General features: G+C 43.9%; 2 protein-coding genes across 2 annotated transcripts in view; one reads left to right on the top strand and one right to left on the bottom strand.

Moving 5' to 3' along the window:
- The window catches only part of NUDT6 (nudix hydrolase 6), a 23,982-nt gene extending 19,797 nt beyond the window's left edge, over window positions 1-4,185 (top strand). Inside the window, exon 5 of the mRNA XM_025204756.1 lies at window positions 3,703-4,185. Within this exon, the coding sequence (XP_025060541.1) occupies window positions 3,703-4,097 (395 nt within the window). The 3' untranslated portion in view covers window positions 4,098-4,185. The remainder of the gene's footprint in view (window positions 1-3,702) is intronic.
- Window positions 3,829-17,830, bottom strand: part of FGF2 (fibroblast growth factor 2) — a gene marked incomplete at its 5' end in the record, with an annotated part of 85,214 nt that continues 71,212 nt past the window's right edge. Inside the window, 2 exons of the mRNA XM_006015624.3 lie at window positions 3,829-3,962; window positions 4,523-4,787. Coding sequence (XP_006015686.2) covers window positions 4,602-4,787 — 186 coding nt within the window. The remainder of the gene's footprint in view (window positions 3,963-4,522; window positions 4,788-17,830) is intronic.

Genomic DNA, 17,830 nt, shown 5'->3' with positions numbered 1-17,830 from the left:
TCTTTCCCTGTATATTTGCTACAAAATTGATCTTCATATTTAGTTGATGTTTCAAACATGTATAAATTTTGTGAAATGGAGGTTTATTTATCTAAGATATATTTATGTTTGCAGAAGAGTACAGGATGCTATGATTATATACTCTGTGCTTTGGGGTATCTGTCCATTACTAGTTAAACAAAAATGGAGAGGAAAGGGTGTAAGGCTGTACACTATGGATTATGTATTATGAATTATTACACAACAGATGGGAAAAATATTGCCAGCATTAGCAACAGCTTCAGTGTAAAAATACTGTACACAGTATCTCTGTGAGCAGTGTCCCTCTAAAATAGGTGAAGCTGTAGGTGTTGTTTAGCGGTGCCAGCAAATAAATAACCAGAGAAAAAGAATGGGAAAACAGTTTAAACTAGGTTCAAAGAGTGATTAGACAAATTCATGGAGGACATGTTTACTGAGAGCTATTGAATATAACAGTAATGATATCTGTTTAGGGATATTCTGATATCCCTAAAACCAATAATGGTTGATGATTTAGAGAGTATGACAGAAGATAGATTATTCTAGACATTCCCTGTTCATATACTCTACCTCTGAAGCAAGTACTATTTGCCACGGTCTGAGAAAATACTGGGCTAAATGGACCACTAGTCTAACTTCCTACATTCTCAAAACATATATTCCTTAAAGTTCCCTTTAAGACACTATTACATAATATACTACTGAAATCAGCATTAGAAAATAAACTATATAACATCTTGATATTTAAAAGATATATAAATTAATGCAGCATAAAATATAACAGAGCAGAACTTCATTTTTCATTGTTTACATTAAGCCTTATAAACTCACAAACATTTAAGGACCCAACTTTAAAAAAATGTAAAGGTGCAATGTAGAGTGCTTACAGATCAGACGATTAACCAAACAAATGCATGACTGACCATTTTTATGCACATGTACCAATTTTTGTGAGCAACTGCAATACCTTTGTGTACAAATTAAGGACTAGGTTGCACACCCATTTTTTGTTTTTGCATGTTTTTGAAATATGAACCCTAAATAGTTCTTCTTAAAAGGCAAATACAATAAGGCACTTTTCAAAGCAAAGCTCAAGCCTAAATTAGAATTCCTTGTCAAGTAATTATCTTTCTTAGAATGATGGTTTCCCTCCACATTCCTGTTTTACTCCACATTTCCAAAGTTTTACTACTTTCCTCCCACATCTGTACTGTAGGGCCACACACACACACACACACACTTAGGAATTTGCTTGAGTACAACTTTTCTAACCAAAAAACAACTGGATGGGACTTCTTTGAGCAGTGCAGCATTCACTGCAGTATTCTCTGCCTAGCTGTACTTCTAGCCTGCAGGATCCAAGAGCATTTACCAAAACCATCTCTCTCTTACAGCTGTAGACACTACTACCAAGCTGACAAAAGAGCTTTTTCCAAATTAGAGTAACTATGTAATCGTTTAGAATTGCAAGAAAACATCACCAGTGTATCAAATGTTCCTCAGACAGTCCACATTTCTACAACATTGACCCTTGACCTTAAAAATGCTTACACACGTGTTCAACTTCAGTCATGCAAGTAAATCTATTTGAATTCTTCTGAGCTATTCATGTACTCAGCAGCGTAGAGACACAGCCAGGTGCCTGGGGCACAGGGGCAGTGGCAACTTTTGGTTGCCGCTGCACTGCTGGCACAATTGCTGTTGTGGTCATGTGGCTGTTGGCAGCAGCTGCCCCTCTCCCCCCCACATGCACCCCAGTTGGCACTCAAGGCAGTTACCCCAGGCACCCTGCCCTAGTTATGTCCTGTATGTACCTAAAAGATATACATGTATAAGTCTTTGCAGGATAAGGACAGAACATGCTACTAGGGATACTGCTTACTGGATGTCCTGAAATTAATTCCAGTCATTTTAAAATAAACCCCATGTATCTATCTCACGTACTTCTGATTTTTTAGATTAGTGGTTTGTAGAGAAGGAAATCACATACGGATCTTATGCATGTAATTTTCCCTTAAACGTAAACCAGTCTTCTAATTCACTTCTGAATAATACAGCCTTGGTAGTAGTGTAATTAACTGCAGCAAATAGCCTTACAAAATAGCCATGAGCATTCAACAGCCCTTACAATTTGTCATAAAAAATACTCTAGGCAAGAAGAATTTATTATGAATGAGCTACAACTGCATAATTTTCCTAAATGCCTGGGATATCAGATCTGTCTAGCTGCTGTTCAAAAACAACTCTTCAGAATTTGGTTAGTAAAAGTTCTGGAGGTAAATACACAATAATTGTGTGTTACCATGATAATCATTAGCTACTTAGGCCCTAACTCAAGAGTTCTAATTTTAAGCACATAGGGGGTGCGTCTACATGAGACATTTTACTACAGAGCTGGCTAATTAGCTCCGCAGTAAACGTCTCAGCATCTACACATACGCCTCTATTAGGGCACAGGAAGCTAATACACTCCACAGCAGGGTAGAACTTGTATTTACTGCAGAGTACAAATACTTCAAATACTGTATTTACAACTACTACCTTGCTAGGAAGTTATTTTGTGCACAGCAGCACATGTGTAGATGCTGACCTGGCTGGCTGGGCACAAGGGTGCTTCAGTGCAGGGGTTGCCTGCTGGCTAGCCCAGGACTGGAGCACACTCATGCCCCAGCCAGCCTCTTCACAGCATACTGAGCTTAGTTGGAGCAGCCCCAGGATGGCAGGCTGGCTCCTAAGCCCCTTGCCAGCTGAGGCTGCTCCAACTGGGCTCCATATGCTGCATATCGATAAATTCCAGATCGGACTGCTCCAGAGTTAATTTTTCCCAGGCACACATTCAAATGGTGCATCCAGGAGCAAAAACCTCTGGATCAACAAGCTCCAAAGTTTGTTCATGTGCACTAATTCACGTATTCATTCATTTATTCAGAGTTTACTCATGTGCCCAGGCAATTTCATTAACTTCTCTAACATGGTTACTGTTTTTAGTGAACTTTTATAGATTTTTTCAAGGAGAAATAATATTCATTTCTCACTAATCAGTGTACACAGGGATTATATATTCAACATTAAGAGGAGCTACCAAGGGACATTCCCTATCCATTGATAGACTCCACCTTTTTAATTATATTAAAAGACATTTAAGGCAAATTTTCAGAAGGACTAACGATCACTATCATTTTTGTGAGAGTAAAATCTGTTGCCAGACTTTACACCTGGAAGATATATTATGAACTTCTGCTTCTAAACCAGTTCATTTGCTCTCACAGTCAGACAGAGGTGCAAATGCTTAGATACAAAAGGAACATCTGCCTTTTGAAGGTTTGAAATTAACACATACATTTTTAGGATAAAAGGATGCTTTTATCCAAACACAAATATCTTTGTTCTCTGCAACCATTTGAGTATCCATTTTAGAAGTGTATATTACTTGTACAATATTGAGGAAAGTTAGCTACATAAATCATTTGATACAATATACACGGAAACAAAATAGCCTGCAGCAACTGGTTCTGTTCAAAGGATAAAAACTGCACTTACTCTGATGTTGGATTGTATAGCCTTTGCATTCTCAAAACCTTGTTAGCAATAGAGATAATGCTGTTGGAAACCTTTTAAGATTACAAAAAGATTTTGAAAGTCTGCTCTTACATGTGCTATAAGAATTTTCTCTCTACCTAGGAGACACAGCAGTTCGAGAAGTTTTTGAAGAGACTGGCATCAAGTCAGAATTCAAGTCCATCCTAAGCATAAGACAGCAACACAGACACCCTGGAGCCTTTGGGAAGTCAGATATGTATATCATCTGTCGCCTGGAGCCTTCCTCATTCAACATCAGCTTCTGCCAGCAGGAGTGCCTGAGGTGTGAATGGATGGACCTTGATGAGCTTGCCAAGACGAAAGATGCTACCCCCATCACCAGCAGCATAGCTAAATTGTTACTTTATGGATACAGGGAAGGGTTTGATAAGATTGATATAACTATGAAAGAATTTTCAGCTGTTTATACAGGCCTAGTCTATAAATTGTACTACAGGGAGCTACCAGAGTCTTATAAGGACATGGGAGGATTATAAGAAGCTTCACATTTATTAAATTAAATACATAACAATCTTCTAAAATTTGGGTGTGCTTGTACCACATTAAAATTATTAATGAACTGTTTTCAGGCTGAATTTCAATTATTTTTAGTAAGCTATGTGATAAAAATTATATATTTTACATAGTAAATATTCCTGTAAGTGTGCATGGTTTTAAATTTTCCTTTACACTGTAAAGCTAATATAAAGCAAATATAGTAACTCTAATTAGATATCAGGTGGAAAACAGACATAATGCCGAACTTGAAATTTCTATGCATTTTCCAGATGCTTCCCCCCAACACATATGGCACAATAGTTTCAGAACATACAGTAATTTAAAGGTTACATTATATAAACTTTTATTTAATATAGTTAAATATTTGCAAAAGTAGATAATTTTTCAGGAAATACTTGCTCACATTTTTCTACTTTCGGAATAATGAGGAAATCGACATCTTTACTGTGTTCTGGCATAAACTTTGGAATCTGCCATTGAAATCAGCTCTTAGCAGACATGGGAAGAAAAAGGATAGCTTTCTGTCCTGGTCCAGTTTTAGATCCGAGTTTGTATTGCCCAGTTCTTTTCAGTGCCACATACCAATCAGAATATTTCCGTGACCGGTAAGTGTTGTAGTTGTTGGATTCCAAGCGCTCAAAAAAGAAACATTCTTCTGTTACACATTTCTGCAAAGGAATAAAATAAATAACATTTTATTTCAGTTCATCTACTGTGGCATAACAAAAAACTTCCATAACATATACAGAGAACACTTATTAATGATAGAAATTAGTGACATGAAACTTATGCATATCCCAGTATTAATTATTGTTATTAAGTACAGTAATCTCATTAAATGTTCAGATTTTAAAATGCTTCCAAGCTTAGTGTTGAATGAAGTAGGTACAGCAGACTTTTGGGCCAAAACAAGCAGTTCAGAGTAATCTGTGTCTTCATAATGTATATTCCTTTGTTCCTTTCCAGTTTATCAGAAAATTAAATGAAGACCCCTAAATGATGAAAGCATTGGTAGATCCTCATTTTTAAACATCCAGGTCCAAAACGAAACAAAGATGAAGCAATTGGTTCATTCCTGTTAAACAACTATTTCATCAACTACTTGCCTTTAATATAACATTGAGGCCTCTGGCAGACATTACCCTTTAGACATAATTAATCAGCAGGGATCCAGGTTTTCCATTGAATACGGAAAAACGCAGTTTCCTCCTTTAAAGGAGAAAATCACGGGAAACAGCAGGTTCCAACCTGCAAGGAGCTGCTTGGGCTAAGGTGGAGTGAGGGAGGATGAGCAGAGGCAGGGGCGCCACGTGCACGTGCTATGCATATGCACATGGTAGCCAAGCAGCGGTGGAGAGCAGCTCCCACAGATCCCTCCAGGTAAGTCTGTGGGGGCACAGGCAATACGGCAGGAAGGGTTTCCCACAAATTGTAAAGCAAACTGGACAACCAAAAAAGCATCCAAAACAAAACAACCCCCCCTCCCCCAACTTAATGATCAGACTAAAACAAATCCAAAAAAACAGGATAAACATACGAAGCAATCTCTCTCAGAATAAGCAAGCTCTTCACGTTTCCATTTGATATTGTCTCCCGAGTTCCTCTGGGAACTCAGAAAGAAAAATCTCTGATCTGCTCTACCAACTAGTCCCAGGTTGCATCTAAATATTCATTAGTGTGCCATAATTATGGCGCATTAAGTTTAATACCTGTAATAACAGGTACTAAATGCGTCGTAATAGGCGTTACTGCGCATTAGTGCAGATGAACATTTTTTTGGGAGGCTACTGCACGTTACATTAAATCTACTGAGTATTAGCTCATTTGCACAGGCTTTGCCCACCATGCTAATGCACAGTAGAATCAGTCTTCTGCTCATCAAGCATCTCGTGTAGACATGCTCCCAGTCAACCACTGCTACGCCACTTTACTCAGAGCAAAAGCTCCGGCTCCCTCCTGGTCAGATTGTGACAACCTTGCAATACCTTACTCCACCAATAATCCAATTTATATCAATGGGATGATTTGAATTCAATGCCATTAATAAGATTAAGCTTATCACAATCTCATCCTTAGATCTGCTAGTTTAGAACTGTTGCCATAGGGACTTTAAAATTAGCAGCTACAGCTAAAGTAGCCTAGTTTTAATGGCTGTTCACAGCCTGGAGAGAACCTCAGTAGAGAGAAAAGCAAAAAACAAAAGAAAAACATGGGGGGTAGGGGGGGTGGAAACAAAAACCCATAGGAACAAACTTAAGATCTCATTTTACTGAGAAACATCAATCTGTCTTTCCATGCTTAGCTGTGCAGCAACTACACTACAGCCATCAGCCAACCTTTCTAACTCCCTCTTAGGATGACCACCCATCCCTAATTGGGACGGACAGTCCCAAAATGGGAACCTCATGACTCCTGGACAGCATTTGTCCTGGATTTGCAGCATCGTACAGGGATCCAGGTTTTCCGTTCACCAGGGGAAATGGCAGGTTTCCCCTTTCAGGCCGGCAGTGTTCCAGCCTGCAAAGGGCTACTTGGGGCTGTTTGGGAGTGGGGGCAAGGGGTGCCACATGTATGTGCGTGCCCACACACATCCAAGTGGCTGGGAATACAGCCAGGCAGCATGGAGAGCAGCTCCCTGCAGGTAAGTCTATGGGGCAAGGAAGTAGCATGGTGGGGGGTAGACTGAGGCCCCCACAGTAATGGAGGGAATAGTGTAGGGGCTGGGAGGGAATGGGACAGAGCCATGGGAGGCTGATCTGGAGGGTGGGAGTACAGCACCCTGCCGCTGCGCACACTCCTAGTGGGGGCATGTGCCCCCCCCCCCCGTATTTGTGCACAGGGTAGGGGCAGCTCCTATGGGGGGCAGGTGCCCCCCCCCCGTATTTGTGCACAGGGTAGGGGCAGATGCAGCCTGCTTGCTGCAGGCTCAGGGGTCCCCACCCAAGTGCCCTCCCACTGGGAGCCCTGGACCACCATGGTGAGCTACCCCCTGCGTGCCTGGTAGCAGCGGCAGCGGCGTGGAGTTTCATAGTAGCTAGGGTCAGGAGGGACCTGAACAGATCATCTAGCCTGACCCCCTGCCACAGGCAGGAATGAATGCTGGGTACACAAGACCCCAGACAGGTGATCATCCAACCTCCTCTTGAATTTGCCCAAGGTAGGGGTGAGGACCACTTCCCTGGGAAGTTGGTTCCAGATTTTGGCCACCCTAACTGTAAAATATTGCCTTCTGATCTCTAACCTAAACCTAGTCTCCATCAGCTTATTACCATAACTGCTGGGTAGGCAGGGGGTGCACAGCTGATACAGGGTTCACAGGGGAGGGCAGCAGGGCAGAGAGCCCTGAGCCCACAGCAGGCAGACCACATTCACTCCTGCTCCACTCAGTTCTCTGATTGTGCAGCTGGCGAAAGTGGTGGGGTGAAGGGGAGAGGTGGGCGTGTGTCCCACCTTTCCATTTTGAAAAGGTGGTCACCCTACCCATACTACTCCTAAAAGGGAATCCACTATCATAAACCAAAGTAGAGAACCACTGTACTGGGATCCCAACTGGCAAATTTTATTGTGAGATTAAGTGAATATTGCAAAAGCAGAAGAACCTAAACAGTGTGTGTGAAAAGTGCTGCTCTGTTCTATCTGTATCACCTTCAGTCACATTCAGAAGAAGGTTTTCCAAAAAATGGCTGCTAGAAATTGGGACACACATTGTAAGCAAGGAAAATACAACAACAGCAGTTTCTGGCATTTAAGCATCTGCCAAGCAAAAATGAAAGTAACTGCACATCATCCAGAGAGAGGCCAATGAGCAGGCTCAGCTCCCTAGCTGGTGCTATGCAGTTGCTACAAGGAGAGATCTTTTTTCCTTCATTCTGCATTCAAAAAACAAGGTACATGTCATATTCTGGGTATGTTATATGCAAAAAATATAGTATTACTATTGACTTTTGAAAAAAAGTAAATAAACAAGGAATCCATATGCCTATATTCTCATATACTTCTCAACCCTCAAGAGTTTTACATTTAAATAGCAGACATTTTAAACCACAGTTTTTCTTGTATTTTTATGTTTTCATTACCTTTTGAAGGTAAATTATAATATTTACATAGCATCTTTCATAAGCACTTCAGCTATTTAAAAATATGCCTCATCTCAGTCACTGCTGACACAGCCAATTCTGAGATGGAAAGAAAAGGCAGCTTTAACAGGACACAGCAAAGTTACACAAGGAAAGGCAAGTTAAAAAACATTGAAATCCAATGTTTACCGTTTAGTTCAGACTCTGAACTAATTTATGTAGGCTGAATGTTACTGCTCAAACTAGAAATTCATGTCATCTTTTGGGGGAAAAAAATCTACCATGAAATTCTTAAACAAACAGTTAGTAAGGACTTTCTTTGATTTTCGGATTTAAAAAGTAACCCCAAATGCACATTTTTCCATGATTAAAATGAAACACCATAGATAGATAGATAGATAGATAGATTTCATTTTGATCATGGAAAAATGTGGGATATTGGGAGATTGGGGTTTGGTTTTTGTTTGTTTTTTTTAATTGGAGAAAGCCAGGATCCCCGGTCATCAGAAAGGCTGATCCCTGAAGAACCGCATTATAGACAGGAAAGAGGGTGGTGATAAATTCTATCTGTTGTTTTTATTATGCCTCTAAACTACATGGTCAACTTTTTTCTTCTATGTAATAAATCTTTTGCTATCCAATTGCCTTACTGATTGCCTGGAGTGAAGTGTGATCTCAGAACAAGTGACATTCCAGGTGTGCCTCTTCTATGAAGGGACGGATGGAGGGAGAAGCAAAAATTTTGCACAGTAGCTTGTGGAGTATGCTGTAAGGGAAAGTTTTGCTGAGACTTACAGAAACAAGAAGCCATCCCAGGGTAAACAGTCTATTCCATGAGACAAACAGTGTGAGAGTGGGAAGAAATCAGGGGCCCTGGGGGAACTCCATAGTCCGTAACAAATACGTTACACCAGCACTTGTCTAGGACAGCTTTGATAAAGATGTTCCTGCACTGAACAGGAAGTTAGACTGGATGACTGCCTAGAGTTTGTTCCAGCCTTACTTTTCTATGATTATATGAAACATAAGACCTGAGAAATGCTTGGGAGAAGAAATATATTTGGTAAAAATCAAAGCCTGTTCCTTCCGTTGGGAGTTTATAAAACTTCATAAACCATAACCAAGACCTCTAATGAGTCCAGAAGATTGAAGAGACATCTGAGAGGGTGAAGTCTTCCATTCTACCTCATGTGCCAAGCTCAGAGGCACTGGACTGTTTCATTGTTTCATTGGAATACAGGATGCAAGACTGGAAGCACATCCTGTGTCCAGCTCCATACTAAATCACAGGCAACCACACCCTATAATCCCATTTGTACAATATTTTAATATTCCCGACACTTCTCAGTAACACACACACACTTTCAGGCCATCTTTGTATATCATGCGGAAATACAACATTTTGAAAGATCACAAGAAGTTTATGGGAACTTACGGTATGCCTGCACCACTGCCCTGGTATATCAGAAAAGCATTCCCACGTCACATGCATCAAAATCAGAAATTAGATGAAGTCACTCCCAGAATGACACTGCCACCTCTTCCAAGGGCCACAGGAGACAGATCTTGAGAGCAGCAGCATGGGGGAAAACTCAAAGCAACTTTTATTGCCTTGTTTCTGGGTTTGGCACATTTAGGCTAGGGACAGAAGTTACATATCAACCGGTTTAAGTAATCAGAAACTGGTTTAAACCTGTAACAGGACCAAAGCTCAGTGTACATAACCCAGTTTCAAATGGCTGAAACTGGTTTAAGATAAATCTGGTTGAATATAGTGCGATGGGCTAGCTGGTAGTGGTTTGGCCCAGGGGGTTTTGAAAAGGTAAAAGATGATTGGAGGTCTTGGGATTCCCTTTCCTCACCAATCAGGCCCCAGAGACTCACCCTCCATGTCCCCTGATTGGCCCCTAGGGTCACCTGGAGGGGAGTAAAAGGGACAGCGCAGCTGACTCAGAGGAGACCAGTGAGGGACCACAAGGAAGGAGTTTCAAAGAGCTGGCAAAGAACTGGGCCAGCGGGGTGAGAGCAGTTGCCCCAGAAGACCCTGAAGGAGTGGGACCTGCAGGAAGCAGTTGGACCCTCAGCATCGTGGCATGCAACCGGCAGGAGAGGCTCCCTGCTGGCCTCCAGGATCCCCTATGAGAGGCTGTGGCCAGCAGGAAAGGCTCACCAGCTCCAGCAAGAATCTGAGCAGCAACCTGAGAGGTTCCCAGCTCTGCTTCCGGCTCCTCCAGTAAGAGACCAGGAAGCTCGATGTGAGGCAGGGGCTCCAGGAAGGTCAAGACCCCTAGCAGCTTGGCACAATACCAGCACTGGTGGCTGTGTGGTAGAGTTTCTGACCATGTGGGAGATCTGAGTTCACGTCCCAGTTGGGGTGACTTAGGGTGAGTGAAGTGACAGGGAGAAATGCTTATTGCAGTGGAAAGGGGTCGTTGTGTTTTCCCTCTTTCCGCCCCCCATCCAGGTACCTAGGCCCTATATTTCTTGTTATTTGTTTTGTATTTTGTGCCTTTTATATTTCACCCACCAGTATTGTTTGTTCTGCTGTTTGTGTCAACTGGATGAATATGTCTATGATTGTAAGTGTCTAACCTTTATTGAATCCTGCCCCCTTGGGGCATTGTAGTGTCCCCTATACGACCTGGTTTATACTTGTTATGTTCCCAGTACTGTTCTCTCATTAAAAGGTATATGGTTAAGTCCCCATTACTGATCTGGCTCTGCTCTATAGGGGCAAGGAGGGTCTCTACACCTCCCACAGCACTTGTGCACCTGCTCTGATCCCTTCAACTGGAGAAGGGCTACATCTTGGAGTACCACCCAGGTTACAGTAGTATCAGACTTAACTGGTATGAGTCAAACCAGTTTATGAAACTTCTGTTCCAGAACCCTTCCTGGTTCAGGTTCAATCACAGCCCACCCCCACCCCCACCCCCAGCATGCTTTTCAGCCCCGGCCCGGGCTGTGCTACGCTGTCTGCTCCAGAGAGCAGGGCTGGCCCCGCCCCTCTGCTCCCAAGCTGCAGCAGCAAGGGCTGGCTGACAAAGTGATGGGGGGGGGGGGAAAGCCTGGCTGGGGATGCAGCCCAGTTTGCAGGGCAGGGGGAACTGCCCCACCTCAGGCCAACCCCGGCTAGGGTCTGGGGCCAGGGAAGGAGGTTAAACACCCCTTCCTCCACTCAAACACTCAAACTTACAGCTGGCTGCAACTGTGGACTACAAATCCCAGAGGCACCTGGAAGCAAAAAGAGGAAGTGATAAGCAACCCTGCAGAGTCCTGCTGATGTAATTCTGGACTGCAAATCCCAGAGACCTTGGAGGCAGCAGGACAAGGAAGTGAACACACAGTCAGAGAGCCGTGCTCTAGTACCCCCAAGCTTCTGGCCTGATCCACTGCAGGCATGTGGGTGCATTTACTCAATGAATGGTAAATGCCTGTTCACATCTCTTTCAATTTAGTCTGTGCAGTTTAGACTAACCTGCAAAGACTGAATCAATTCAGCCTCTGGCCTTTTGACTGTCTGTACCTAGCCATAGCGCAGAAGGAGACGGGAAGGGCATGGTCTTCAGCAGCATCCTCAAGAGGGTCTCAAAAGCAGTGTAGGCAGACAGCCCTAGTACCATATTTATTTACATGCCACGCACCCCCAAATACAACGTGCATCTTGTTTTGGGAAGGCAGAATGAAGAAAAAAGGTTTTCTACAACCTTAGCTGTCAGAGCGTGGGTTCACCACGGCTGAATGCTGGCCATGGAGGAGGGGAGAAGTCTGCTCCCCAAGTGTATCACCCTGTATCTTAAGCTTCACAACAAGAGGAGATGCGCTTCTGAGTGGACTCTGCCCCTCCTCTGTACAACTGGGAGCTCAGCACAGAGCCAGCCCCTAGCAGCCACTCCAGTGTCCCCATGCCTCCATCCCAGTGGGGAAATCAGTTTTCTTCCTTGAGACACTCACCACAACTTTAAAGGGCTAACTTTCAAGAAGAAAAAATGGCGTGTGGTATGCAAATAAATCACAAAAAAGGTGCCAGACTGTCAGGTCTCAGAAATGGACTCATTTGTTTATCCACAGAATAGATACAAGGGCAAAGCAAGCTTTTCCATGCTATTATGTCAAAGTAACTCTATTTTGATATGGAGGGACCACTGCTAAATCACCTAATAAAAACAGCCCATTATGAATACCGGAGCTATACAGTCTCTTTGTAAATAGGACAAATTGCAAATACTTATGCTGAAGAGCACTTATTCACATGAGTAATTACATCAAATTTGATAGAACTACTCAACTGAATATCACTCAGCTTGAACCTGGTTATCCAAGGGTAAATATGCCGTCTACTACCAAAATGAGTGCACAGTACAAGATGTCTGAACCACTAAATGAAACAAACATTGAAGGCAATGTAGGTTTTAGTTAAGCTGGTAAAACAGTCTGTTGTATGGCACCCCTTTCAATAGCCAAACCATACCTACTGCAGAAATCATCATGATTCACCCACTACAGATGAACTGACTGAAAAAGGCTGTAACATCCTGAAGCAAAATTTTTCCTCCCAAATCTAGAGTGCCAAAAAGCCACCCACCAATTCACTCTCTCAAGTGCAAATTGCACCCGCCTAAAAACCACTTAAGTCTATGAAGTAATTTGAAACTTTAAACTAATCAGATGAAGTCTTAAAGTTGCACTAGAAAATAAAGTTAAAGGTAGTATCTGAAGATTATAAACTAGTTAAAAATTATTCTTATCTGTTAGATAACTGTGGCCAGGAAATAAAGATTTGCCCGTCACCAGTGTTTTTTGTACTAGAGGGCATTAGAAAAAACTTAAGTTTTGGAAAAACAGAGTAAATGAATCCCTCAGCCTCAGAGACAATCTGTCACAGAAATGGAGAAGTTGATCATAACAGTTACAAATTTTCTGGAAACAAGTGAGATTGCAAAGAAATCTGAGAGGCTGAAGTCCTCCATTCTGCCTCCTGTGCCAAACTCACAAGTACAGGAAAGCTTCATGATTTCACTGGAATATACTAAAGGAGACTACAACTGCAGACTAATCACCATGGATCCTAGTTTTCACCAATTAAAAAAAAAATCCTCAATTTTTGGATTAACCCAAACACCACATTTTTCCATAATTAAAATGAAACATTGCTAATATATACGAGGTCTGTTCAAAAAGCATCAAGATTAATGCTGTAGGAAACAAAATATTTTATTTACAGGGGGTTCAGCTTAATCTCCTTTGAAGTATGCTCCTTCTTCAGCCACACACTTCTCTCAACATTTCTGCCATTGTTGGAAGCACCTCTGATAAGCAATTTGTGAAATCTCTAAAAGCTGCTCAGTTGCATTTTGTTTTGTGGTTTCCACATCACAAAAATGTACTTCCTTTCAAGGTTTTCTTTATTTGAGGGAAAAGAAAAACGTTGCATGGGGCCATATCAGGTGAATATAGAGGCTGCAGCACTTGTGGGATACAGTGTTTGGCTAAAAATTGCTTCACAAGCTGTACTGACTGGGTGGGTGCATTGTTGTGGTGAAGCATCTAAGAGTCGGATACCCAGGAAAAGTCCCTCATCTTGGATTCAAATGCAAAGCAGAGGGGGAGGAGCAGGCAGCTGCTCCAGCTCCCTAAGGCTGGGGCTAAAACTGCTGCCACTGCAGCCACAATCCCTGCTGCCAATTTGGGTGGAGGCTGGAACCACCATGTGACTGAGGGTAAGCAGCAGCAGGTGGGGGGGGCAGGCAAGAGGGGAGTTAAATGGTGGAAAGTCATGTGCCAGGGGGTACAGGCACCATAGGGGGGCAAGGGGAGGTGGCACAGGCATTGGAGATGGCAAGGTGCTGGGGGCCAAGCAAGCACTAGCAGATGGAAGCACTGGGGGGCGGGGCAGGTGGGGTAGTGGGGCAGGAGACAAGCATCGGGGGACAATGTATGAGAGGCAAGGGGAGCCGTCAGGATGCCTAGGTTCCCTACCACTTGACATCCTGTCACAGCATGGGGTCCCCAGGGATGGCCGTGATACTCCTAGGGCTCCTTGACCATGCCAATCCTGTCCCACAGCCACCCTCCTTCTTGCCTGCCGTGTCTTGCTGGTAATTCTAATAAAATCAGGAAGCTGCCCTTGAGCTTGTATTCAGGACACGGTCTTGATAGACCCCACTGAACCCCATGGGTTCTTAGAGCCCTTCTGGGTCCTGCTTCAAAACAGGTGTCTCACAGGACACCCTCAGCCTTAAGGGCTAGATGCGTGGCTCCAAAACCACTCCTTTACCATGCCCCAAGCCTCACAGATGGTATTTAAACATTGACTCTCCTGGGGCCTTGCTATAAAACTCCATCTCTTGTCCTCACCAGGCTCTCTGCAGCCCTGTCTCTGCGCCCCGCACTGGCGCCAGGCTCTGCTCACCCCCTTGTCACTGCACCCTTCTCTGGCGCTGGGGTTCCCACACCATAGTGGGCCCCCAATGAGGCTTCCTCCTTCCCCAATAGCCTCAGCCCAATCCACCGGTGTATAAACAGCAAATAAAGTATAAGCCCCTGGGCTATAACCTAATACAAGGAGTTCAGGGTGTACTCTGTCCCTTTAAAAAAAAATTAAATTAAATTAAATTAAATTTAAAAAAAAAAAAAAAAAAAAATCAAACTTCCCCCAGCACTAAGTGCCTTGTAGGCCAGGGTATCTGGTGAGCTCCTGGAGTCCCTTAACCCTACCCAGAGTAGAACAGGCAGTCAAGCCTCTCTGGTGAGCTTCTTCTCTGAGAGCTCCTTCCCCCTTAGCAGCTGACAGAGAACTAGCCTCTAGTCCCAACCCCTGGGGTTTATATATACACCCACGGCCCTGCCCCTTCTGGTCAGCTGACCAGGTGCAGGTGCAGGCTAATTTACTCGTTAGCCTGTTGCCATAGCAACCTGCACCTGTGGGCTTCTGTCTGGCTCTTAGGGCCCTCTCCCTAGGCAGTTTCTGCTCTTAAAGAAGCAGGCACCTTAGTGCCCTGCAACACATCCCTGCAACTGCTTTCCCACTGCAACAGTGGGGAGATGCATTAAATACAATCCTCCAATAATTAGATTCTATACATGAAAAATTATAACAAAGTTATAGATTTTCCTTGTGTACCCGCCGCCGCTCGACCAGGAGATCATGCACCGCTTTCGCCTGGGCCCCAGATCTCGCCCACCCGGGCTTTGCTGATGCGCCCCGAAGTCTACCCCGACTGGTATCAAGGGGGACCCCAAAACTCGCCTGCCACGACTTGCTGGAGGTATTCTAAATAGAATAGATATAACAGTTGATGATCAGTAATGTTTAAGATAAAAATTGGTAAGAGGAGAAACTAATAATGTGCGCTAAGGTACAAAACCTTAAACTAAACAGGAACAAAATGACAACAGGGCCTGAATTGGATACTCATAAATCAAATAAGATACATATTCAATACCAAGGACTGATGAAAAAATATTGAGGCAATTGAAACGTATCTAGGACGCCTTCTGAAGGAGGACTTTCATCTATAAATGTAATTGTTCCATGAATTTGGACTTGCTTAAAAATGTTCTCACAATCAAAACATTACACACTGCCCACTTAAAAGAACACTACACACTTAAAAGAAAGATGTCCAGAAGTACCACTACTGAAATCTTTAAAAGAATAATATTTCTAATATTTAAGTGTTCTTGTACGTATGAGAATAGAAGGCTGTTCTTCTGCAAAATGACTATGTAGCAGCATGAACTTCTAAAGCATTGACTATAGCAACATTGCACTTCAACTGAAAAAGAACCACTAGAGACTGAATGGTTTCATGAATAGGCTTATGGGGCAGCAATCAGTGCATACAAAACAGGCCATAACTGTTGAAAGCTAAATTTGATAAATCATCAAGGAAAAAACGAAGCTTATGCTTCAGAAAATCACGAAAACGCAAAAGTACTCATTAAAAATGAAACACAGGATGGTCTTAAAAAAAAAAAACTTCTTACAATGGACTGGTTTCAATACCACCTATAAATAGCAAAAACAAGGAGCTGTAGGAAGAGGTGTTTGAAGTAAATATGACTCAAGTGTTACCCATTTCTGGAAAAAAATGTTTTACAAGCTCAAAGGAGAAACACAGAAATGACCCAACTTTACCAGAGTTTGAGAGAGTAATTCTTTGTGAATGGCCAACAGGAAAAGCAGAGGCATCTCCAAGTATAACACTTGACTAGAACTACTAAAATGAAAGTGCTGCATATGATGGGATTCTGATATATCATATGCAGCATTTTTTTTTTTTTTGGTATCAAGAAAAAAGACAAAAAAACCTCAAACATGCCAGAAAAGAGAGGCACCAAGCATGCTCCTGGAGTGTGCCCTGAAGCAACCAGAGGCTGGGCCCTCTAAAGAAATGCTCTAGCGTTCAGCCAGAGTGCCTCTATGCCTGCCACATGCTCCTGCTGCTCCAGCACGCTACCTCAGCATGCTGGAGCAAATAGAAGCAGGGCAAGGCTGGCAGCAGTGGCTGGGACCCTGGCTCTGTCCCCAGTAAGCAGGGACATGGGGGTGGCAGTGTGTGGATGGGGGGAATCTGAAGGTTGGGTGGGGACTGTGGGCGTTGGGGGAGAGTGTGGGTGGATTGTGGGGGGGTTTGTGGGTGTGGAGTTTGTGGGTGGATGGTGGGGGGAGAACTAAAAAGGTACGGGGGACTGTATGGGAGTGGTGGGTCCCCTGCCTCCTCCCCCCACACAGCACACAGCCCCACCACCTGCAGCAGCAGCAGGCCATCAGCTGAAGGTTGGGTGGGGACTGTGGGCGTTGGGGGAGAGTGTGGGTGGATTGTGGGGGGGTTTGTGGGTGTGGAGTTTGTGGGTGGATGGTGGGGGGAGAACTAAAAAGGTACGGGGGACTGTATGGGAGTGGTGGGTCCCCTGCCTCCTCCCCCCACACAGCACACAGCCCCACCACCTGCAGCAGCAGCAGGCCATCAGCAGCTGGCTCAGAGCTGCAGGAGGCTCTGCTACAGTGCCCATACCACAGCCCAGGTGGCCATGTGGTCCCCATCTGGGTCTGGCAGGCACACAGCCATAGGGCCACAGGTCCAAGGGGGCAGATGCTGTTGCAGATGGCAGTAGGTCACAGCCAGCAGCCCCCACTGCCAGACTGCTACGTGGGTAGAGGATGCAGGGGCCACTCTGGTTAGGGCTGCTTCAGCAGTCCATCTGACACAAGGGGCTAGAGTCCGCAGATACCAACTGGCAGGGCCTCAGAAGCTCCTGAGGGCAAGCAGCCCTGAGCTGCTCACCAAGGCAGGTTTTTATACTACTGGGACTGAAGATCCGTGAGGAGCTGAGAAGTGGCATAAGTGGCACCATTTGCCCACACCAAAGTGCGTGTTCAGGCACATGTGCTGAAGCACAAATCTCCAACACAAATTTATGCCACGGATATTTGAGCTGCTGTACGCATACATGCCTACATGTGTGGACATACACCTAGTCTAACCCGTTCCTCAAGGCAGGATCATTCGTGACTAAAGCATCCCATAAAAGCACCCCATCCACTAAAGCGAGACGATCCCCATGTGGGGTAAAAGAGGGAAAGGGGCCAGGAGGCTTCCCTGGCTGACCACAGAAATCCAGGGCAGCCT

Source organism: Alligator sinensis, unplaced genomic scaffold (genome assembly GCF_000455745.1).
Source record: "Alligator sinensis unplaced genomic scaffold, ASM45574v1 scaffold150_1, whole genome shotgun sequence".
NCBI classification, from domain to species: domain Eukaryota; kingdom Metazoa; phylum Chordata; order Crocodylia; family Alligatoridae; genus Alligator; species Alligator sinensis.
Note: the sequence above shows the minus strand (reverse complement) of the source record. Positions and strands in the feature narration are given on the sequence as shown.